Source organism: Panulirus ornatus, chromosome 28, assembly GCF_036320965.1.
Source record: "Panulirus ornatus isolate Po-2019 chromosome 28, ASM3632096v1, whole genome shotgun sequence".
NCBI lineage: Eukaryota > Metazoa > Arthropoda > Malacostraca > Decapoda > Palinuridae > Panulirus > Panulirus ornatus.
In genome coordinates, this window is record NC_092251.1 from 12,220,664 (window position 1) to 12,245,202 (window position 24,539).

Below are 24,539 nucleotides of genomic sequence, written 5' to 3' on the forward strand. Positions count from 1 at the left end.
AGTTATAAAAGAGGTCATAGTGGATAAAATGGGTACATGGCGTAGTCTATACGGTGTGTGTGTGTGTGTGTGTGTGTGTGTGTGTGTGTGTACATGCATAGGAGTAAAGACATGGTACATATCCACAGAATGAAGAAACGGGGCAATACGAGTGTAAGACTCCCTCCCAGTTACGCGCAAATAGCAATCATACACACGTATGATGTTCGGGAAAGCATTTACAGCAAATATTGGAACCACATTAGAGTACAGAGCCCCTGTTTAGTTACCTCGCTTGCAGGAGACACATTGATCTTCTGGAGAAGGTCCCGATACAGGCAATAAAAACTTCACTAAGTGAAATATGTACGCTACAGGGAGAGGATTACTCTGTTCAGACGTGAGTAGGAAGATCTTCAAAACCAGAAAATGCCAGGTCGACAGGACAGAGCAGCAAGTAGGATAAAGTTTAAGAAGAAGTGAAGTAATACTTCTGTAGTGACAAATGACGTATGCACGAAATAAGGTAAGAGAGGAAACAAGAGTGCAAAGTGTGAGAACAGATTCAGAAAAATATACGACACCAAAGAGTTTAAGAAACGGGGCCTTACAACTTTAAAACTTCCTCCCAGTAGCAAATAAATAGGTGATCACATATACCATAGTTATGAAGACCTTTGGACACCTGCTTGCATACAAGATATTGAATCCACATGCATATGGTTTGTCTTGCTAACACTTGATGAATATGGTTCGTTTTATCTTGTCAACACCTGATGAATATGGTTCGTTTTATCTCAGCTGTTAATCCGTTCAAATACTGTAGTAAGGTCCGTTAAAGCTAGTAACCTGCAATTTGTGAAAGTTTGATATTTTGTCACTGAGAAAACAAGGCAATATTTCATAAATCTTAGCCATTCATAATAAACTCAAAAGAATACAATAGCATGCTCGATTATTCAAAAGTTTGGTGGTGTACATAACAAAGGATTATAGTAATGAAACGCAAGATTCTTTATTGAATACAAAGGGATGCAAAGTAATTCAAACAGCTACAGATATCTGGGTTCCTCTCAGGTGTTTATGACACTAGATGTCAGTACTCACATAGTGACGTAAAAGCAAAAAAGTATAAAAAAAGATTTTAAAAACAAAAAGAAATTAAAATTTTGACGTAAAAAAGTACATATAATGTCAGTTGTGGACTGAAAGTGAAATGTTCATCAAGTCTATTCTAAAACGCATCTGTGGTACTGCTTTCATCTAGTTTGAGAAATTGCTTCGCATGTTACCAACCCTGTTAACGGAAAAGTGCATCGCCTCATTCGAGGTAAAACGTTTGTCCAAGAGTGAAATCAGACGAATATATTCTTAAGTAGCTGATTAGGTCCACATTATGATTACTGAAGCCTTTGACGTTTTCTTCGATATGTTTATACCTGTGGCGGATCTGTTCTTAATCGTCTCTTTTCTAATGTTTATACCTGTGGCGGATCTGTTCTTAATCGTCTCTTTTCTAAGCTAAATAAAGTCGAGTCGGCTAATAATGCTTTGTTTCTCTGTTCCGGAGTAACCTATGTAGCTCGCCGATGTCCTCTCTCCATTCATTTTCTTTTTCTTTAAGTACAGTGATCAAAATTGCTCACAAAATTCAAAATCAGGGCTGACCAATGTCTTGCTAAGAGGAGGGAGGTTTCTGTAGACTTATATTCAAAAGTCCCACGTATGTATGAATCCTGGAACTTGGTTCGCCTTTTTTGTTGCTTGTGTGCACTGCTTACTTGACCGTAAGTCACCAGAGATTATTACACCCCAAATCTTTTTTCTGATTTACCTTTTGTATGATGACTGATAAAACTGACGTCATTGTTAAGGAATCTTTATATCCAACACGTCTTACGTAGCGACTCTTCATCTGACAGAAGAAATGTACTGTCAACTTCCGGAATTGATTATAACTATTACCCAGAGTCAACACATCAGTTTATACATCAGCTTAATGCCTGGTATGGTCCCGTAGACATGTACTTACCCTTACGTATCACCTGAGAACAAAGTTGAATGTGAAAATGAGTTCACATTTTCAAAATGATGTAAGCAAGTAAGTCAGCTCCACAATTTCCCTTGACGTCTCCTCATCACTGAACTTCACTGACAGTGATGTTGTTTCACTGTATTTACCCATTTCTATCTTCTTTTACAAAGCCATGTGCTTCCTTACATTAATTCCTAGCATTACATATTTAAGAGGCACATTTCAGTCTTCCTTATTCATCTTTAACTGAATTCTTTTGCTCTGTGATCCTGGGGTATAACAGGATTTCAGAAAGAAGGAAGGGATGAATAAGAAAAAAAAAAAGTTCTTCCAGGAGGAGTCCCAGCTCCCATGTTCTTCCTGGATACTACACCCAATGGTAGTTGAAAACGGGAACCAAAATCACTTGAGGCCCAGGCTCCCTCCACCCCAGCAGCTATTGCCATATGATTATGTTCCCAGTATCTTCTCCCACCACAAGTAATCCCTGCTTTCACAGTCAAGTATCTTGATGAATTCCATTCAGTCATCAAACACGTATCTACATCCACATGTTAGGCAGTATCAATAACCAGTATACACAAACATATGCTCTCCGTTTTAATTCATTCGTACCTTGGAAACAGGACTTTATTTATGTCCACTTTATCTTCATGCAGCCTGACTTACTGATAGAAACCTTGTTCGAATCTCATATCTATAAACTGATTGCCATATGTCTATGACACACAAGTACTGACAGTACATAGGCTACACCATTAAGCTGCATCGCTGCTAAATTCCCTTCAAATGCATCTCTTTTAGGGGTTCTAGAAATATCGGCCACAGACTGGGGTCTGTATTTTACCATAACCTTAAACGAATGTATTGTATACCCAATGCACGATTCCAAATGTTATACGTCTGTGATATATCGTAAATCTGTTCAATATGGTGAAGAGGGACTAACTCTGGAAATCTGTAAGTTGGCGGTAATGTTAAATGCAGTGGACCACAGGTTTGGGGGGTCAGCGACTTTCACGAACACGGATGTTTCAACCTCTACCTGTACATAGCTTATGTTCCAATATTACCCCGACGTTTGGTGTGGATGTCATTAAAAGATCTAACGGTAGGAGGCGGAGTGAGTTTACGAATTCGGCTTTTTGATATAGCTGTCGGAATCATTTGAACCAATACAGACGAAAGTAGTAGTCGTAGTAGCAGTCGTAGTAGTAGTAGTAGTTGTAGTTGTTGTGGGAGTAGTAGTAGTAAGAAGGGAGAGGGACAAATAAATCGTAGAAATGAAGGAAAAAGATGAAAGAGAATGTTGGCAATGGAAATGGAGAGCCTATTACTAAATGTTGACATTTCCCTAATTTCGTATCGTGAGAAATATGATATTAAAGAGGACCAAATATATGCAACTATAGATCGGCATATTTCAATATAGAAATATGCAAAAACATGTTTTTTTGTTTTTGTTTTTGTTTTTGCCCGAGTATATAGCTGACGTACAAATCAAATCTTGGCATCCTTACATCACTGAACTTCACTATCAATGATATTTGCAGGTGGAGCTAACACCTCTGCATAAGGACTCAATAGCCATCGATGAGAAATGTAGTTTAATGTAAGGATGATCATATTACTGGATCCTCAACATCTCTTCGAAACATCATGGTTACCTGGGCGTCTGTAGGAATTTTTCTGAGGTAGGGAGTGAGTGGGGATTGGGGTGGTGGGCAAAGACAAGATCTGTGGAACGAACCTTCTAAATGAAGCTGATAGAGTCAGGGGGAGAGGGGGAGGTTGAATTGTGGGAAGCTCCCCACAGTGAAAAATAATGAGTTTAACATTATGGAGCTTTGCTTAAAACTTATCGAAGGCTTCCGGTTGCGCATGTGCTATTTCCTCATTGACTAGGGAGGAGGCGACTCCCATTTCATCCCCCTATGCACTACAGACGACCATGTATGCATACCTACTGTTCTCCTTCAAGACACGTAGTCTTCAGCGATCCTCTTCATCAGCAGGTATAGTCAAAGGAATGGCATACATGAACAATTTTCCCATTTCTGGAGTAGACTCTGGCGAGGCGAGTGGACCATTTCCCGGGAATTTCGCTTACCGTAACCCCCAAGTTCCTTGCCATCCCTACAGCAGATGTAACCTCGTGGAAATCGTCCGTCATAACCTGGAACACTTCATCGTCCCCAGGAGCTTCATGTAGACGGGCTGTGATGGAGTCCATGGACACACGGCCCACGATGGGGCACAACTCTCCTGCAATGTTGATAATGAAGATTACCCATGTGTTATACGTGGTAACATTCTGTTTCACAGATGATGGATGGACAATGTATGACGACTTTTAGTATGTTTGATATATCTTCAGTCAACAGCTTGTACCTCTGCGCAGGAAGTTTCAATTTAAGTATCAATATAAAATGATAAAAAAGAAATGAGCAATGTTTGTATGTATGTATGTATGTGGATATGTATTCATGTATGTATGTGGATATGTATGCATGTATGTATGTGGATATGTATGTGTGTATGTGGATATGTATGTATGTGGATATGTATGTGTGTCTGTGGATATGTATGTATGTGGATAACCGAAACTCTAAACTTAGCAACTACTGGCGAGTTCGTTACTTTTCGCGACTTAATGGGAGGTGAGAAAACACTTCTCCCAGGGAATGAAATATGGGGCATCATCTTGATACTGCTATACCTTAACGTAGTGCCTCAGTGTCAAACGTTAATATGGTCTGCAGCCGCTGGAGCGATCGGCCCCAAATGTTCAGCTAAGAGAAACTTTTTGGGAGAAGAGACCTTCATGTACTCTAAAATTTTAGCTGCAAAAGTTTTTTCTTTTTTTGCTTTATATCATTAAAGTTAATTCATTGTAGCTTTTCAGTAATAAAATTGGTACCTATTTCACAAAGCCTTGATGAATTCGGGAGTTTCGATCACCCACAAGTCCTTGATGAATTCGGAGTTTCGATCACCCACAAGTCCTTGACGAATTCGTAGTTTCGATCACCCACAAGTCCTTGATGAATTCGGAGTTTCGATCACCCACAAGTCCTTGACGAATTCGTAGTTTCGATCACCCACAAGTCCTTGACGAATTCGTAGTTTCGATCACCCACAAGTCCTTGATGAATTTGGAGTTTCGATCACCCACATGCATGCATATACATTTTGCATTTTGGTATTCATAGTGTATTTCAGGTTCAACTTGAGAATTACTCGTTTCTACGAAGAAAATATCAAACCAACGAAGAAAAATTGGTTGAAAGAGAAAGACGTGCCGGGGGACAAATACTGCTGAGTCTCATGATGAGATAACCAACAAACGTAAACTAAAATATCAAGATATAACGTGAGATAAGAGTAGGGGGATCTAGTCAAGCAAGACATGATCGAATGCAAGCCACGTCTTAGCCGAAGATAACCATGCTACTATATGATTCCACGAGAGAAGAGAGAGACTGTATCCAAATGTCTCAAGATGTACAGGAGAGACGCGCTACCGAGACAAGGGAATGAGAGACTTGATCGACTGTAATGCATGTCTCAGAACGTTCAAAGACGTAGGAACATTGAGCAAACCAACAGAAACACGAACGACTCCTGATGGTTGAAGCTGCGCGTGAACGCGAATAAAATTCAAGACCAGACGAGGGAGACTATGGGCCTTTTGTGTGCTAATAAGTTTGCTTTCTACGTTTGTATGTCGTTCAAGATTTGGGAGAACGTTAGATATCAAGATCCTTCCTCCTACCACCTAGTCCAAAAGCCAAGAAACCTACCTATATTAATAGCTGTGTTTATCATGAGATATTGCAATGAATTCCTAGAATTTATATTCTTGAGATTAGAAGATAAAAACAAGATATAACGCTACAACACTTTTCTTCCACGAATTTAACAGTCTTCAAAGACTGTGTATACCTATTGGTGTTACTCTTTATAGTTGTGTCCCTTAGAAAATGATAGATTTTCACTTGTGGTAACCTCTAGAAATCATGTCTATTGGTGATAACACCAAAAGACTCGCCTCTTTACTGCAACTTTCTCTCCTGGGTTCGTATGCTAGGTTGGTTATGATGAATATGGTGTAAACCTAACCTAATCCAAACTAACCTAATCTACCCTAGAAAAACATTCGGGCTTTCCCTCTTCTATAGGTATTACTTTGGTTTTTGTTTCCAAGAGGTGGCTGTTTGTGTGCCCCAACCACTAGCTAAACCACGCAATGATTGGTAAGTTGTTGCGTCACATGATTATCGTGTGCCATCGACAACTCAAGGGTGGGGGGGATTGATAACTGTTTCTTTCCCTCTTCCTCAAAGCTTTGTAACTCTCCACCCTTTCATGTCTTTCCCCATTAACTATGACCTGGCATATCTTAAAAGACAGATTTTTCACATCCTCCAAAATCATAAATCAATTTCCCTAGTATCTCCTTTTTCCCTTTCATAATCCTCTCTGTATTTCAGTCAAGGCCCAGCATTGATGTGGACTTCTGTTCGTGACTGAAGTCTCCAACGCAAAAAGAAATGACAAAACACTTCAAGAAACGACACACAACACACTACGTGTGCCTGAAATTACACTTGTAAGACGTCATAAGCCTGGCAGCGGAGCAGCATATGTTAAGGGCACGTAGCAGAATGATCAATGTTTTATCCGATTGAATTGCATTACAAAAATATTGTTTTGCTTAATTTTGATAACAAATTTATGGAGACATTTTCTGAAAGTATCTAAAAACATTGCTGCAAACAGGGTATAATCTGGATATTAAGGGACAAAATAAAATCATTTTTCTACTATACCGGAATAACTCTATACACCATAATGTTACCCATTGATATCAGATCATAGTAATGATCCTTTTCACAAACTCAGTGGGTTATAGTCGTTCGCTAATTGGGAAAAAGTAAAAGATCCATAAACGCCATAAAAATATCATTAGAGATTAATGTTATTTACTGGAGACTTTTAATCATTCAGTTGGGGAAATACAACATTAATGATGAAAAAACTTAAGATTTAGGTTTTCACTTGATATATATCCAGAAGTCGTAGAAAAAATTGACACAATCCGTTATACATCACAATCTACATTCTAAATAAGGATTATGTAAAATGATACGACACTCATATGATGCGTTCCCCACGAATGTTTCAACTCACCTGTCTTCACTCTCATGACGGCCCCAACACCACTGCTGCCGAGTTGTTGACTAAGGCCGTCCGCCCAGCCAACGGAGAAGTGAACAATCCATTCCTCACCGCTGGTCTGGTAAGGATCAGCATACCCGATGAAACGACCAGCAGGTAACAACCTGAAGAACGATGGCTTAGCCAACACGGACATCGCTGGCTGGAGCGTAGATTTGGCAAAGCGATGTACGGTTTCCCAGGCACTAACTGTGGGTGGAAGAAACTGGAGCGTTTACAATCTAGCCTCAAGGCTTGTAGCGTAACAAAGTTCCCAAAGATGGACTATGGCATCTTAATCACAGATATGGTGGAAAAATGCATTCTGGCTATTTGTGCTTGATGTATTCCCATGTACCGATTTCTGTTACCGCTGTAAAACCTAGATTCAGCGGACTTCGAAAACAACTGACGCTTTGTGTCGATCCCGAGAAAGGAGTTGGTACTGAAATAAACTTGGTCCGCCATTTCGCGCGGGCCTTCTGCTGGCCTTTCGCTGTGTTCCATCTTCAGTATTTTGCATTTGCTTGGGATGAATTTCATGAAGCATATCAGACCTTCTTTGGAGTTTGTCTGGGTCAATTGTTAAGTTACGCATCTTAAGAATTCTTTGCTTTCCCCCGTGACCTTATCATCGTATGCGAACATGTTTAAGTATGAATTCACTCCCTCTGGCAGGTCATTTACGTAGAAAAAGAAAACCAATGGTCCAGCACTGAGTACTGCAGTACGCCACTGGTCACCCCTAATAATTTCAAAGACGCTCCTGAGACATGTCAATTGTTCCCTTACACTTAGGTTTTAATTTCATAGAAATCTTCCCTTTGTCCCAACTAGAAGAAACACCTTTTTTTGACATACTCCTTTGTGGTACGGTGTCAAATACTTTCGACCAATCTAGGAATACATAGTCCACCCTTCGCTCTCTTTAGTTTATACAGGAGCTTACTATGTCACAGATGCCTAAGATATTTCTTCCGTGATCTATGTTCCCTAAATCGATGTTTTCTCTAATATAGTTTCTCCTCTGCAATCAGTCATCCACATGTTCTCTGGTTACATTTTTCATTGTATTAAGGACCACACTCAATCAGAGTCCCGTCAGTAGTTCAGCCCAATTTCTCGATCGTCTTCCCTAAATGTAAACACGACGTTTGCCGTCTGCCTCTCCCTTACCTCTACATCTTGCCCGAGGGAAGTATTGAACAATATTTCAATTGGCCTGTCAGGCTAATCTACACATTTCTATGACACATATGGGAAACTTTTATGAGGTCTATGAACCTTATATGAGTCAAAGTCCTTTGATAGCCTACTTATGACTTTTCTGAATGTTTCATTACTTTCCAAGATCCCCCCCAGCCGACACCCTCCCTACCCATCCCATGGCGCTGGTCTTGGTAAGATCGTATTGACCAAGACGAAAACATTCCTCGTGCATGACATTTACTCGAAGTATGTCTTAATATCGACAATTCTCGCTCACGTAAAACTTTAATCTTCTGGCCATCGGTACTCAGGAAGTATAACTCCCCAGATCACTTGTGTTGTTAAAGACATTGATGAACTGGTAACTTGAGAAAGATAACGCATGAAGGAATAAATAGTTCGGGGTAAATCGACCTAAAACCTAAGAAACATCATAGAAAACGTGCTTTAGATTGATTTTGCATATAAAACTTGAAGAAAGAATACTTTATTCAGTTTGCAGAATGTTTATACGATTTGTAGCTTTCAATATCTAGTATCTAAGCTTCAATTAAGTATAGTTCTTATGAATTTAATGTTTCATTCATACAAGTAATGAATAATATTATATGAGAGAAACATTTCCCTCTCATGTGCATTCTGCAAGGAGGGACATACGTAGTGACAATGTAGGAGGTCATATAGAACTGCCCTGAACACCTGAGGGAGGCGCTGCCGAGCTGGAGCTCCTGACGGTGCATCACATCCTGGAGCTCCTGACCTTACACAGGTGCAGCGTGACCCCAGCTACTGACCTCAGCTGAAGCCGATGGTAGCACACCCGTGTGACCTGGCTACTGACCTGCGATGAGGCCGGTGATGGCGCTCCCAGGTCTGATGAAGTCAAGGTGAGTGCCAAGCCCTTGGACGCAGCCGGTGGTGGCCGCCGCATGCAGCACCAGAGGTCGGTCTCTGTCACCACAAAACATATCATGATATACTGGATGGTTCACGTCTGATCAAACATAGGATGATATCTCATACATAGATAAATGGTACGTATACATAAAGTGAAGAAGAAAGGAGCAACGCGAGTGTGAAACACTCTCTCTCTCTCTCTCTCTCTCTCTCTCTCTCTCTCTCTCTCTCTCTCTCTCTCTCTCTCTCTCTCTCTCTCTCTCTCTCTCTCTCTCTCTCTCTCTCTCTCTCTCTCCACGTAAAAGAAAAAAACTCAAAGTTAAAAACCGTGGAAGGGGGCGTGGAAGGGGGCGACTGAAGCTTCCTTCCTAACTAGGGAAGGTCCGCCAAATACCATCCACCTTATACATCTGTTTATTCATCCATCTTAGCTCTCTATGATTACAATAATAAAATCTATACCAATTTTTTTTCTATAATTCCTCATGACTTTATTCTTTTCGAATGCATATCAGTTATACTTCACCAGATAATTCGCTTGATTAAAAGAAAAAAAATAGTTTTTGAGAGCATGTGTAAATCACGTATAATTGAGAGAAATCAGACCAACACATTTTCTTATTTTTGGTTTCGATTGTGAGGTCTTCCACATCGGCCATGGTAGGAACGCTGTGGCTGGAAAAACGTGAGACACTGCGACAAATTCCTAGCCTTTGTCATGCCAACACATCATCTGAACTGCACGAGAAGAGATACCATGAAAGAGTACCACATTCTTTATGAGTTAGTTGCCTTAGTAAGGAACTGTCAGCTTTTTTCCCCTTATATATATATATATATATATATATATATATATATATATATATATATATATATATATATATATATATATATATATATATATATATATATATATAAATATATATATATATATATATATATATATATTTATTATACTTTGTCGCTGTCTCCCGCGTTTGCGAGGTAGCGCAAGGAAACAGACGAAAGAAATGGCCCAACCCCCTCCCCCCATACACATGTATATACATACGTCCACACACGCAAATATACATACCTACACAGCTTTCCATGGTTTACCCCAGACGCTTCACATGCCCTGCTTCAATCCACTGACAGCACGTCAACCCCAGTATACCACATCGCTCCAATTCACTCTATTCCTTGCCCTCCTTTCACCCTCCTGCATGTTCAGGCCCCGATCACACAAAATCTTTTTCACTCCATCTTTCCACCTCCAATTTGGTCTCCCTCTTCTCCTTGTTCCCTCCACCTCCGACACATATATCCTCTTGGTCAATCTTTCCTCACTCATCCTCTCCATGTGCCCAAACCACTTCAAAACACCCTCTTCTGCTCTCTCAATCACGCTCTTTTTATTTCCACACATCTCTCTTACCCTTACGTTACTCACTCGATCAAACCACCTCACACCACACATTGTCCTCAAACATCTCATTTCCAGCACATCCATCCTCCCGCGCACAACTCTATCCATAGCCCACGCCTCGCAACCATACAACATAGTTGGAACCACTATTCCTTCAAACATACCCATTTTTGCTTTCCGAGATAATGTTCTCGACTTCCACACATTCTTCAAGGCCCCCAGGATTTTCGCCCCCTCCCCCACCCTATGATCCACTTCCGCTTCCATGGTTCCATCCGCTGCCAGATCCACTCCCAGATATCTAAAACACTTCACTTCCTCCAGTTTTTCTCCATTCAAACTCACCTCCCAATTGACTTGACCCTTAACCCTACTGTACCTAATAACCTTGCTCTTATTCACATTTACTCTTAACTTTCTTCTTCCACACACTTTTCCAAACTCAGTCACCAGCTTCTGCAGTTTCTCACATGAATCAGCCACCAGCGCTGTATCATCAGCGAACAACAACTGACTCACTTCCCAAGCTCTCTCATCCCCAACAGACTTCATACTTGCCCCTCTTTCCAAAACTCTTGCATTTACCTCCCTAACAACCCCATCCATAAACAAATTAAACAACCATGGAGACATCACACACCCCTGCCGCAAACCTACATATATATATAAACCTACATATATATATGTATATATATATATATATATATATATATATATATATATATATATATATATATATATATATATATATATATATATATATATATATATATATATATATATATATATATATATATAAGTTAAGAGCAAATGAGAGTTGGGGTGAGAGACTATCAGTAAATTTTAGGGAGAATAAAAAGATGTTCTGGAAGGAGGTAAATAGGGTGCGTAAGACAAGGGAGCAAATGGGAACTTCAGTGAAGGGCGTAAATGGGGAGGTGATAACAAGTAGCGGTGATGTGAGAAGGAGATGGAATGAGTATTTTGAAGGTTTGTTGAATGTGTCTGATGACAGAGTGGCAGATATAGGGTGTTTTGGTCGAGGTGGTGTGCAAAGTGAGAGGGTTAGGGAAAATGATTTGGTAAACAGAGAAGAGGTAGTAAAAGCTTTGCGGAAGATGAAAGCCGGCAAGGCAGCAGGTTTGGATGGTATTGCAGTGGAATTTATTAAAAAAGGGGGTGACTGTATTGTTGACTGGTTGGTAAGGTTATTTAATGTATGTATGACTCATGGTGAGGTGCCTGAGGATTGGCGGAATGCGTGCATAGTGCCATTGTACAAAGGCAAAGGGGATAAGAGTGAGTGCTCAAATTACAGAGGTATAAGTTTGTTGAGTATTCCTGGTAAATTATATGGGAGGGTATTGATTGAGAGGGTGAAGGCATGTACAGAGCATCAGATTGGGGAAGAGCAGTGCGGTTTCAGAAGTGGTAGAGGATGTAAGGATCAGGTGTTTGCTTTGAAGAATGTATGTGAGAAATACTTAGAAAAGCAAATGGATTTGTATGTAGCATTTATGGATCTGGAGAAGGCATATGATAGAGTTGATAGAGATGCTCTGTGGAAGGTATTAAGAATATATGGTGTGGGAGGAAAGTTGTTAGAAGCAGTGAAAAGTTTTTATCGAGGATGTAAGGCATGTGTACGTGTAGGAAGAGAGGAAAGTGATTGGTTCTCAGTGAATGTAGGTTTGCGGCAGGGGTGTGTGATGTCTCCATGGTTGTTTAATTTGTTTATGGATGGGGTTGTTAGGGAGGTAAATGCAAGAGTCCTGGAAAGAGGGGCAAGTATGAAGTCTGTTGGGGATGAGAGAGCTTGGGAAGTGAGTCAGTTGTTGTTCGCTGATGATACAGCGCTGGTGGCTGATTCATGTGAGAAACTGCAGAAGCTGGTGACTGAGTTTGGTAAAGTGTGTGGAAGAAGAAAGTTAAGAGTAAATGTGAATAAGAGCAAGGTTATTAGGTACAGTAGGGGTGAGGGTCAAGTCAATTGGGAGGTGAGTTTGAATGGAGAAAAACTGGAGGAAGTGAAGTGTTTTAGATATCTGGGAGTGGATCTGTCAGCGGATGGAACCATGGAAGCGGAAGTGGATCATAGGGTGGGGGAGGGGGCGAAAATTTTGGGAGCCTTGAAAAATGTGTGGAAGTCGAGAACATTATCTCGGAAAGCAAAAATGGGTATGTTTGAAGGAATAGTGGTTCCAACAATGTTGTATGGTTGCGAGGCGTGGGCTATGGATAGAGATGTGCGCAGGAGGATGGATGTGCTGGAAATGAGATGTTTGAGGAAAATGTGTGGTGTGAGGTGGTTTGATCGAGTAAGTAACGTAAGGGTAAGAGAGATGTGTGGAAATAAAAAGAGCGTGGTTGAGAGAGCAGAGGAGGGTGTTTTGAAATGGTTTGGGCACATGGAGAGAATGAGTGAGGAAAGATTGACCAAGAGGATATATGTGTCGGAGGTGGAGGGAACGAGGAGAAGAGGAAGACCAAATTGGAGGTGGAAAGATGGAGTGAAAAAGATTTTGTGTGATCGGGGCCTGAACATGCAGGAGGATGAAAGGAGGGCAAGGAATAGAGTGAATTGGAGCGATGTGGTATACAGGGGTTGACGTGCTGTCAGTGGATTGAATCAAGGCATGTGAAGCGTCTGGGGTAAACCATGGAAAGCTGTGTAGGTATGTATATTTGCGTGTGTGGACGTGTGTATGTACATGTGTATGGGGGGGGGGGTGGGCCATTTCTTTCGTCTGTTTCCTTGCGCTACCTCGCAAACGCGGGAGACAGCGACAAAGTATAAAAAAAAAAAAGAAAAAAAAGTTAAGAGTAAATGTGAATAAGAGCAAGGTTATTAGGTACAGTAGGGTTGAGGGTCAAGTCAATTGGGAGGTGAGTTTGAATGGAGAAAAACTGGAGGAAGTAAAGTGTTTTAGATATCTGGGAGTGGATCTGGCAGTGGATGGAACCATGGAAGCGGAAGTGGATCATAGGGTGGGGGAGGGGGCGAAAATTCTGGGGGCCTTGAAGAATGTGTGGAAGTCGAGAACATTATCTCGGAGAGCAAAAATGGCTATGTTTGAAGGAATAGTGGTTCCAATAATGTTGTATGGTTGCGAGGCGTGGGCTATGGATAGAGTTGTGCGCAGGAGGATGGATGTGCTGGAAATGAGATGTTTGAGGACAATGTGTGGTGTGAGGTGGTTTGATCGAGTGAGTAACGTAAGGGTAAGAGAGATGTGTGGAAATAAAAAAGAGCGTGGTTGAGAGAGCAGAAGAGGGTGTTTTGAAGTGGTTTGGGCACATGGAGAGAATGAGTGAGGAAAGATTGACCAAGAGGATATATGTGTCGGAGGTGGAGGGAACGAGAAGAGGGAGACCAAATTGGAGGTGGAAAGATGGAGTGAAAAAGATTTTGTGTGATCGGGGCCTGAACATGCAGGAGGGTGAAAGGAGGGCAAGGAATAGAGTGAATTGGAGCGATGTGGTATACCGGGGTTGACGTGCTGTCAGTGGATTGAATCAAGGCATGTGAAGCGTCTGGGGTAAACCATGGAAAGCTGTGTAGGTATGTATATTTGCGTGTGTGGACGTATGTATATACATGTGTATGGGGGGGGGGGCATTTCTTTCGTCTGTTTCCTTGCGCTACCTCGCAAACGCGGGAGACAGCGACAAAGTATAATAAAAAAAATAAATATATATATATATATATATATATATATATATATATATATATATATATATATATATATATATATATATATTATTATTCTTTATTCATTTTATTTTGCTTTGTCGCTGTCTCCCGCGTTTGCGAGGTAGCGCAAGGAACGTAAGGGTAACGTAAAAGTAACGTAAGGGTAAGAGAAGAAGTGGAGGAATGCAGTGTGGAGTAGTTAGTGTTCGAATGCACTGAATAAAGAAAGCCGTTGATGAGTACAGGGAGAAAAGTGTAGGGTACGAGGTAGAACCCTGAGGAACACTGCTCTTGAGAAAGAAAAAGGGAGAGGTTAGCCCATCGCCGAGTATGAGACAGACCGCCCGAAGAAGAGGACAGATATGAAAGTACAGAGCGAGGGAGGAAGCCAGGAGAAGGGAGGCTGAAGTTGAAGGCCCAGTGCCGCACGGTGTCAAAAGATCCCAAGATCTCAAAGGCGACGGCATAGCTATTCCTAAGGTCTTCCAGAGAGAATGACCACATATCATTACTGTAAGAAAGGATATCACAAATGCATCTTGCCTTGATTTGACCATGCTGTTGATCAAAGACGAGAATATTTGATCTAATACCCTCAGAGAAACAGGAGCTGGGGGAGAATTGAAGACTTTGGAAATGTAGAGGTCAAAACAACATAACAACAGCTGGAAGGTTTAGAACGATTATCTGTCTCTGGGATGGGCTTTACCATTGCATGTTTATTATAAAGAAAAAAGTTTGTTTTTCAAGAATGAAGGAAAACAGTTGAGCAAGGAGAGAGGCAAAATTGTTTCAACAACTTCGTTGTGTCTAGAGAGATATATATATGCTTTTTGAACTGCACGAAAAGAGATTATTGGTAAGGGTACAGAATTAGACAGAGGTCTGTCAGAAGGTGAAGGAATGTTAGAATCCAAGGTGGAACTTGAGGGAAAACAAAATCTAAAAGAGAGTTACTTTGTCTGTAAGCAAGACAGTGACGAATTACGATATCGTCGGAAAGAAGAGTAAAAGTATAATAACATATGTAAGAAATACTTTTAGCCAAAGAATAGAAAGACCAATCAGTGGAAGAAGAGATAATGTTTCACACTTCCTTTTGGAGGAAAGAGAACTTCACCTCACCAAAAATACATCCACGGAGAATTCGGCCAGAAATGAAAGCCAAGAGAAAGTCGAAGGAACGACCGTTACATCGGGTCCCTCGTCTGAATGATCTCAGAACAGGATCAGTTGAACTGTGTATTGGAGGAGATAGCCAGCCTCTCCTATACGCTCAGAATAGAGAGAAGCATTGAGGTTAAGTCAGTAATCTTCCCAAAGAAAATGGAGAAGGATCCACTGTTTAAGTTATTGCAGTCGATGCTCTTTAAGTAGCATTAATAGCATTCAGAAGGGACTGCTTCAGGAGAAGGTATGGTAAGGGGAGTGACCTTTATAAGTGTGTGGTCAGACGAGCCGACCGAGGGTGAGATTCTGCAGCTACAGTATGGAGGATTAGAGATGAGAAACACACCGAGAGGTTTTGGGAGAGCAGTCGTGATGGTGTGGGAAAGGAATAAGATGGTTGATACTTTGCTTTACGTCAATGAAGGCTTCAACCCTCAACCATCAGTATGAGGTTATCTTAACCATTCCCAGTGATGTTGAGGTCACTATACAGGAGAAAAGAAGCTGAATAAATAAGATAGTGGTAAATGGGAGGTAAATCTTAGGCCAGACGATGTCAAAGTGTGGACATTCAAGGTCCATGAGGCATGCACCACACACGCTGGTGTTGGTAAACACAGACTCTCCCTTTTAAGGCTTTTAAGGGGAAGTGCGAGCGATGGTTGTAGCTGGAGATTTGACTGGCATAAACGAAAGCCTCATTCAACGAGGGTCTTCAAGATAAGTAAGATAACCGGAGAGGTACTAGATGGAAGGTGTTCACTAGAAAAAAATTTGTAAAAAAAAAAAAAAACTGAATATTGCGGAAAGAAATGGAGAAAGAGTCAGATTTGTTCAAGGGGAAAAAGGTGGGGATGACACTGCTTGTGTCTCTGGTCTTATCAATGGCAGGAAAACAGGTGGGACTCGGAATATTCTTTGTACCCTCAGGTGCCAGTAACTAAGGGACCACAAGTATATTGGACTCGTTCGTCTTTCGTATCTAGTGATCCATAATGAGATGAAAGAGTTGAAGGTAAGAGGACAAAAAATATGAAGCAGGTTAGAAAAAAAAAAAAAGTGTACGATGGTTGTATGGGTGTATGTGAGGAAATGTTTAGTCTAACCTGGTGGCTTAGTATCAACTGGATAACGTGAGGAAAGCAGCTATGAGGCAGAGGGTATAAGATGGATTCCAGGCACCGCTTTAGTGCCACTACGAGTGGCTGCTGTCTACAACCGACTCAGCAAATTCTTAGAGAACTTAACTTAGAGATCGTGAAATTACTTGTATGGTTCCGTGGCCCGGAGGAACATGTCGAGCTGTGTCTGGTTCTCTTTTTTATGCTCGAAGTTTCCCTGGAAGTGGGTGTACATGGAGTTGACGGTGACATTCAGCTCGTCCAGAGTGGACACCAGCTGTGGGAGATCCTCGGGCTGGACACCGTAGCGGGACAACCCCGTGTCGATGTTGATGGCCACACGCAGCCGAGACCCGTCCTGCAACACGTCACCAATGTTGTCATATTTGCAGTTGCTAGAGCTAATGTGTTGACGTCACACGTCCGCACCTCTCCTAGCTGGACTATATATCACAGGTGCAACATTTATTGTGACGCTGGAACTTCAGTCTTTTAATCTTATGTTCATCTCTGCCATCCACAATCTCTTATATAGCTCGGCCAATCTCAGCCCTATCATATAATATATAACCTATATAGGTCGGCCGATCTATATAATATATGCTATTTAGCCTATCATATATAATATTCATGGCACTGAAGCAAGTATTCCCTTACTTGTTTCTGATATTAACGTTCAAATTATAGTTACAAGTATTTAACCAACAACACGTTCAGTTATGTCTACAGTTACACACTTTTGTCTCACCTCAGAGAATAATCCAAACACGTACAACATTATATCTACAAACATCACCAGCTTTACTTCTCAGGTTAACAATGTACAGACACTTGACTATCTTATCTGACAACCTTATACATTTGACAGACCTTTCATCTAGATAACGTGCTTCTGTTTCTCTGTCACTTATGTACCAAACTCCAGGTTGTTTCATGTCTCCAGGTGAGGTGTCCAGGCCTTACCCCAGGTCTATGAACAGGCCACATGGCCCGTCCCTATCCCAGGTCCAAGCCCAGGCCCTAGCCTAGAGACCCCAAGCATATACCCTAACCTGGGCCTAGCCCAGTTCTCCATCTCAAGTCCCCCTCACCACCGACTCCATTCCACACACAACCTCACTACCAGTTTCTCTATGACCCAACTTTCACCGCCTATCCTACAATGGCCCAGCCCATCTCCATTCTGCCCATAACTTCATGACCCAAATACATCCCATCCCTTGTCATCTCCCCGCGGCATACCTTCCCTCAGTCTTCCTCCTCAACCCGTGAGACGCAATCCTTCACCCCTTTCTGTATGGCCCAGCTTCCCTATACCCGTCTCTGTATAGCACATCCTAATTGCCCAGTCCATCTTCTTAAGCACAAAGCTCTCTTACCTGTCCCTCCATTGTACAGCTTCCATGCCCATCCCTCCATGGCACAGTCTCCCTGCCCGTTCCTCCATGACACAGCCTCCCTGCCCGTTCCTCCACGTTATACCCTCCCTGCCCGTTTCTCAATGGCTCATACCCTCAGTGTTCCATCCACTATTCAGTCCTCTATTGTTCGCCCTTACCCTTCCATATATGGTCTTGCTATCTTTTTTCCGTCAGCGTATAGCGCAACTCGTTCCTCTACTCATACTCATACCTGCTGTAACCCTTCCATTTGCGCAACTCGTTCCTCTACCCATACTCATACCTGCTGTAACCCTTCCATTTGCATTTACTTTTGCCCGGCTCTCTGTTCCACTCATTCATATATCCAACCCTCCTGATGCAGTCTTAGCGACCTAGCTCTACTGCTGCTGTCTCCTCCTTCCTCAGCCTTCATATGGCAACCTCCTTGCCCAAGTCCCTCAGCCCTAACGGTGCATCTCCCCTGGCTTGACCCTCCTGCTGCAGTCCTCCTATCCCAGCCCCTCCTCCCCATACTCTAGCTCTTCCCAAGACCATCCTTCTTCATCCAGTACTGACCGGATAAACAAGAGAGTCACTAGGGACGGAGGCGAGGGTCTTGGCCCAGCTGACTGATGGGATGAGGCGGTGTTGTGTCACGTCCTGCAGCTCGCATGTCAACAGGTTGCCTGCGGAATACACAAGGCCTCTTACCGCCACACCAACACTCACATTGATGACTTATATACATGGAATGAAGTATGAAGTGTGAAATACATCATGTAATTCAGCACAATGATGGCTTCGTACAAAGGGATAACATGTGTGAGTGTGCATTACCTTACCTTCTTGCTCCAGAAGTCTCCTCTGTCCTATTGAAACTCCTGGAGCACTAAGGAAGCTGACCACAACTATCAGACCGGGCCATACATCATTACGTGATGTGATTGTGCATCTATGTGCATACAGTGCAGGGCAATTGAGTTGTAAGTGCTCAGTGTCTCCTTTATGATAGCTGCATCATGGGCATGAAGGGTCATGAGATATGCTGAAACGGTGTTTATAGTGAAGTAGTGATGTCCACAGCGTACGCGGGAGTTTGATTCGTGTTTGTCTGGAGAGTGTAGTTTCTGATGAGTGGTGGGTAGGAGTTTAACGCGGATTTTGGAGGTCTGTTGTTTAATGCTTTTCGAATTATTTTGGTGTCAATGTGTTCTGTCTGTCATATAATTGTTAGGAATGGGGAGGAAGAATCTTTGAGTAGAAATTACAAGTGTGTGAGGCAGAGATAAACTTATTTTCTTCTTCATAGTTTGTGTATTGGTTATAGAGTGGTTTGGATAGGAGGCGTTTAGGGTTGTTGCATAGAACTGAGTGCCGATCTTGGGAGGAGGATCTTCGTTTCACTGTGAAGTTGTTCAGTGTCTGTGGTTGCTAGAAAGCAACCGATTGCTCTGAGTGCACTATTTTGTGTGGGTTGCAGCTCTGTTACGTTCGCTTTTGAAAGGGTAGGATACCATGCAGTTTAAAGTGGAGTGTACGAATCGCTTATAGAGGATGTCGAAGGATTCTTTTTTCTTTGTCCAAAATAAAAAAAAAATGGTGCCAGTCAGTGGTCTACGAGAATTTAGTTTGTGTTGTTTTTCTGTTGATGTTAGAGGAGTGGAGAGTGAACTTCACGTGTGTGTTATACGTGATGCCTAAAATGGCTGGAGTTTTGCTCAGTGGGAAAGATTGTCCACTAAAGATGACGGGAAGGTGTGAGCTGGATTCATGACTGTTTGGGGCCATGAGAGTGATTGAAGACTTTTCTGAAGATACAAACATCGTGTTCTAGGTGAGCTGCGTTACGAAATGACCTCCATGTTGAGGTTTCCCTGAAGTAATTGGAGGTTGTACAGGTAAAAATTGAAGGGAGTTGGAGAAAGAATTGCTCTTTTGGGAAATACACAGTGGAGTATTTTAGAAATGAAGCCATTGTGAGTGACTCTGGCATGAGGACCGGTTATAGAATTGGTTAACCACTTTTTGTCACGTACTTTTTGTGTAAAGGTGTTTCGTGGAGACGTGTCAAATGCTTTATTGATGTCTCTTGCTACTAGTACTATGCGGGAGGGGGTTTGTGCTTGATTGAATCCATATAGGATATGTTGTGTGAGCACCCTGAACAGTGTGCTGGCAGAGTGTTTGGGTTTGAAGCCATACAGTGTGGGTTAGGGTAAAATGAGAATGGAAGAATCTGTGAGTACAGGTTGCTAAAGCGTGAAAGAGGGTTAATCTCATATCAAATAGAGGGTCTTTGTCTGCTTTCAGACAGGTGTGGGTGGGAGGTGTCTACTGCTGCTGCCAAGAAACAAGCGCTGTGTATATTGCGGTGGGATCGTGTTCGGAGGATCTTTGTTTCACTGTGTAGGTGTTGAGTGTCTGTGGCTGCAAGACAGTCAACGATTGTTATGAGTGTTCTGTTCTGCGTGGTTTACAGCTTTCTCATATTTGCTTTTGACAGGGTGGAGGACCAGGGTGGTGAGGTGTAGTATGGGTTGCAGTTTCTTTGAAAGGAATACCTCGGGATTCTCTTCTTGCCTAAATCTGATACCAGCCAGTGCTCTGTGGGCATTTAGAATGCTGTTGCTTTCGTGTTGGTGTTTGTGATTTGTGTGTGTCACATTTGATGCCTAAATGTCTTGTTGAGTGGGAGCAATTTGGCATTCAAGGTTACAGAAGGGAGCAGGTTGGATTCGTATCCCTTTAGAGATAGAAGGTGGACTGAAGAGTTCTGCAAAGGTGCAAACTTTCTGTTCTGGATGAGCCATTGTTTCGACTGCGTAGCACTACTTGACCGCGTAGAGTAATGCTCTGTGTGTGTGTGTGTGTGTGTGTGTGTGTGTGTGTGTGTGTGTGTGTCTGTGTCTGTGTGTGTGTGTTTTTCTTCATTTCTGGTGTCAAGGTGCTATGATGTAGGTGTACGGTCGTGCACATTCAAGAGAGCTTTCATAGTGTAGTCTGCAAGAGGTAATGGGTGATGACATAGGGGATTAAAGAGGACTGGAGAAAGAAGTGCATTTTGGGAAACTACATTGTAGAGCTAAAGTGTTTCAGTGAGTGACTGGCTTGACCAGCATTTTTTCCGAAGAATGGTGGTAAGTGTATTCATTATATGAAGACATGCTAATGTCTACTGCCCCTAATATTGCGTGGGACGGGAGCTGTGGTTGGTTGAAGCCATCTTAGATGTGTTGTGCGAGGTCTTTGTGGTAGTGTGGTGGTTGGGTCTAAAGCCATGTTGTGTAGGTGAGATATACCTACTCGATTCTGTTTTGAATCAGTATTTCAAAGAATTTGCATGCAGAGGACAGAAGAGACATATGGCGATAAGAGGAGGGGAGAGTTGGATGGTTTGTGTGTGTACATGTGGCTGGATGGATTCTTATTAGAATGGGTACGTGGTCAAACGTCAGTTTAAGCAGTGTGCTCCAGGTTGTCCTCGTGTGCAGTTATGGTGGGCACAAGACTAATACTGGCTGCTGAAGGTGGTGGATAGGAAGTCTTGTCGACAGGTTGCGGAGGTTGAAAATGTTAAAAGGGCACGGTTGACCTCAGGGTCTTGGACGCGAGCTTTGAGCCATGCAGGATGGTGGGTATCGAAATTTCTACATAGGTATTGGTCATGTTGATCAGGTTGTGCAGTTTGGGAGTGTAGGTGGAAGATGGAGGCATGTGGGTGTTGATTACAGTCCTGTGGAGGTTTAATGTTTTCTAGACTGTATCTAAAGGGTGTTGCCATTGTTTGTGATTTGGTTGGTACTTGGAGTAGCGTCTGTGATGTGGATGTTCCAGTGTATAACTTCTATGAGTCCTCATCCTTGTCCATTGTGAACGTCTTGGAGTAGCGTCTGTGATGTGGATGTTCCAGTGTATAACTTCCATGCGTCCTCATCCTTGTCCATTGTGAACGTCTTGCCGTAAGGCTGTGTCTACATAAAGGATCTGGGTATAATTCTGGTTTCTTGGTTGTGGGTTATGTGTGCGTCATGTTCTTGAAGAAAGGCGAGTACTTGTATGCCTGTTGCATAATGCCATTGGTACTAAACTGTACAGTGTTTAGGGTGCGAATGGAGGTCTGTGAAGTCGAGGGATTAGCTGAGAATGGTTGCGTAGTTTGTGCTGTTGCTTGTGTTAGTGTTTATGATGGGAATGCGATGATCTGAGAGGATGCATTAGGTGTCTGAGTAAGAATGGTAGTGTCATGTCTATAGTTCTGAGACGATGTCCTTTACGGAAGGTAGTGTGATGTGCAATGAAGGTGAGACCACTGGACTTTGTTGGAGCATCTAACAGAGTATTATATATTAGCAAATCAAAACCTTTGCCTGCAGGTGACAGCTCAAGGTGACAGCTCTCCAGTTTGTTCTAAAAATTCGCTAATACATCCTAAGGTAAACATCAAGAGATACTGACTGAGGACGGTGATGGGGACATGGACGCCTTGCTGCCTCAGGTGGACGCCCTCCGCCACTGTGGCCACAGCCAGCTCCTGCACCCCCTCCTCCAGCAGCACGGTCACCACTTGCATCAATCCCAACCCGTACGCTCCGCCCTTCACCACAGCCATGATCCCTGCAAAATACCTTCCATTAGCCACACTGTCTTTGGGTCCTATTGTACTACAAGGACATCAGCCAGGTTTCACAGGGTTGTATGTAACTAGCCAACGAACCATCTTAACTTGGACTGGAAAGTACCAAGTCAAGAAAAACATACATGGTGAGGTGTACTAGGGGAGACACATGTCTAGAAAGACACATAGTGAGGTGCACTGGGGAGACACAAGTCAAGAAAATCATACATGGTGAGGTGTACTGGGGAGAGGCAAGTCTAGAAAGACACACATAGTGAGGTGCACTGGGGAGACACAAGCCTAGAAAAACATATATGGTGAAGTGTACTGGGGAGAGGCAAGTCTAGAAAAACATACTTTATGAGGTGTATTGGCGAGGAATGTAAGGCTATATTAGGGAAGTATGGTGGGGCGTACTGGGAAGGGATGTAAAGTTATTTCGGGAAGTATGGTAGGGTGTACTAGGGAGGAATGTAAATCTATATCAAAGAATCATAATGGAGTGTAATAGGGAGGTACATGTTAGGGAATGAAGTAAATGAGTATATGGTCAGGTATGCTGGAGAAACATAAGTTTATATTAGGGGACCCAAGTTCGAATGTACACTTTGAGGGTACATTGAGGGACATATATATAGGTACCATTGGTCCCATATTAGGGCATTGGGGGAAATATTAGGACTGGGGACCACTAGCACACTGGGGGACCATTTTAGGACACACTGGGGGACCATGTTTAGGCACACTGGGGGACCATGTTAGGGCACACTGGGGGACCATGTTAAGGCACACTGGGGACCATGTTAGGGTATACTGGAGGACCATGTTACTATACACTGGGGGACCATGTTACTATACACTGGGGGACCATGTTACTAAACACTGGGGGATCATGTAAGGGTACACGAGAGGATTATGTAAGGGTACACTAGAGGATTATGTAAGGGTACACTAGAGAATTATGTAAGGGTAGATTAGAGGATTATGTAAGGGTACACTAGAGAATTATGTAAGGGTAGATTAGAGGATTATGTAAGGGTACACTAGAGGATTATGTAAGGGTACACTAGAGAATTATGTAAGGGTAGATTAGAGGATTATGTAAGGGTACACTAGAGGATTATGTAAGGGTACACTAGAGAATTATGTAAGGGTAGATTAGAGGATTATGTAAGGGTAGACTAGAGGATTATGTAAGTGTACACTAGAGGATTATGTAAGGGTAGACTAGAGGATTATGTAAGGGTAAACTAGAGGATTATGTAAGGGTAGACTAGAGGATTATGTAAGGGTACACTAGAGGATTATGTAAGGGTACACTAGAGATTATGTAAGGGTAGATAGAGGATTATGTAAGGGTACACTAGAGATTATGTAAGGGTACACTAGAGGATTATGTAAGGTACACTAGAGATTATGTAAGGGTAGACTAGAGGATTATGTAAGGGTAGACTAGAGGATTATGTAAGGGTACACTAGAGGATTATATAAGGGTACACTAGAGGATTATGTAAGGGTAGACTAGAGGATTATATAAGGGTACACTAGAGGATTATGTAAGGGTACACTAGAGGATTATGTAAGGGTAGACTAGAGGATTATATAAGGGTACACTAGAGGATTATGTAAGGGTACACTAGAGGATTATATAAGGGTACACTAGAGGATTATGTAAGGTACACTAGAGATTATGTAAGGGTAGACTAGAGGATTATATAAGGTACACTAGAGGATATGTAAGGGTACACTAGAGAATTATGTAAGGGTAGACTAGAGGATTATGTAAGGGTTACACTAGAGGATTATATA

The 24,539-nt window shown here is 42.2% G+C and overlaps 1 protein-coding gene across 1 annotated transcript; it reads right to left on the minus strand.

Annotated features, from left to right (window-relative positions):
- Positions 1-213: 213 nt before the first annotated feature.
- LOC139757841 (alanine racemase-like) lies at positions 214-22,726 on the minus strand. Its single transcript, XM_071678738.1, has 6 exons — positions 22,571-22,726; positions 18,692-18,801; positions 16,880-17,091; positions 9,285-9,394; positions 7,208-7,444; positions 214-4,279 (listed from the first exon to the last, which is right to left on the minus strand). Exons 1-6 carry the CDS (start codon positions 22,722-22,724, stop codon positions 4,023-4,025), a joined length of 1,080 nt encoding a protein of 359 aa, XP_071534839.1. The 5' UTR covers positions 22,725-22,726; the 3' UTR covers positions 214-4,022.
- Positions 22,727-24,539: the final 1,813 nt, after the last annotated feature.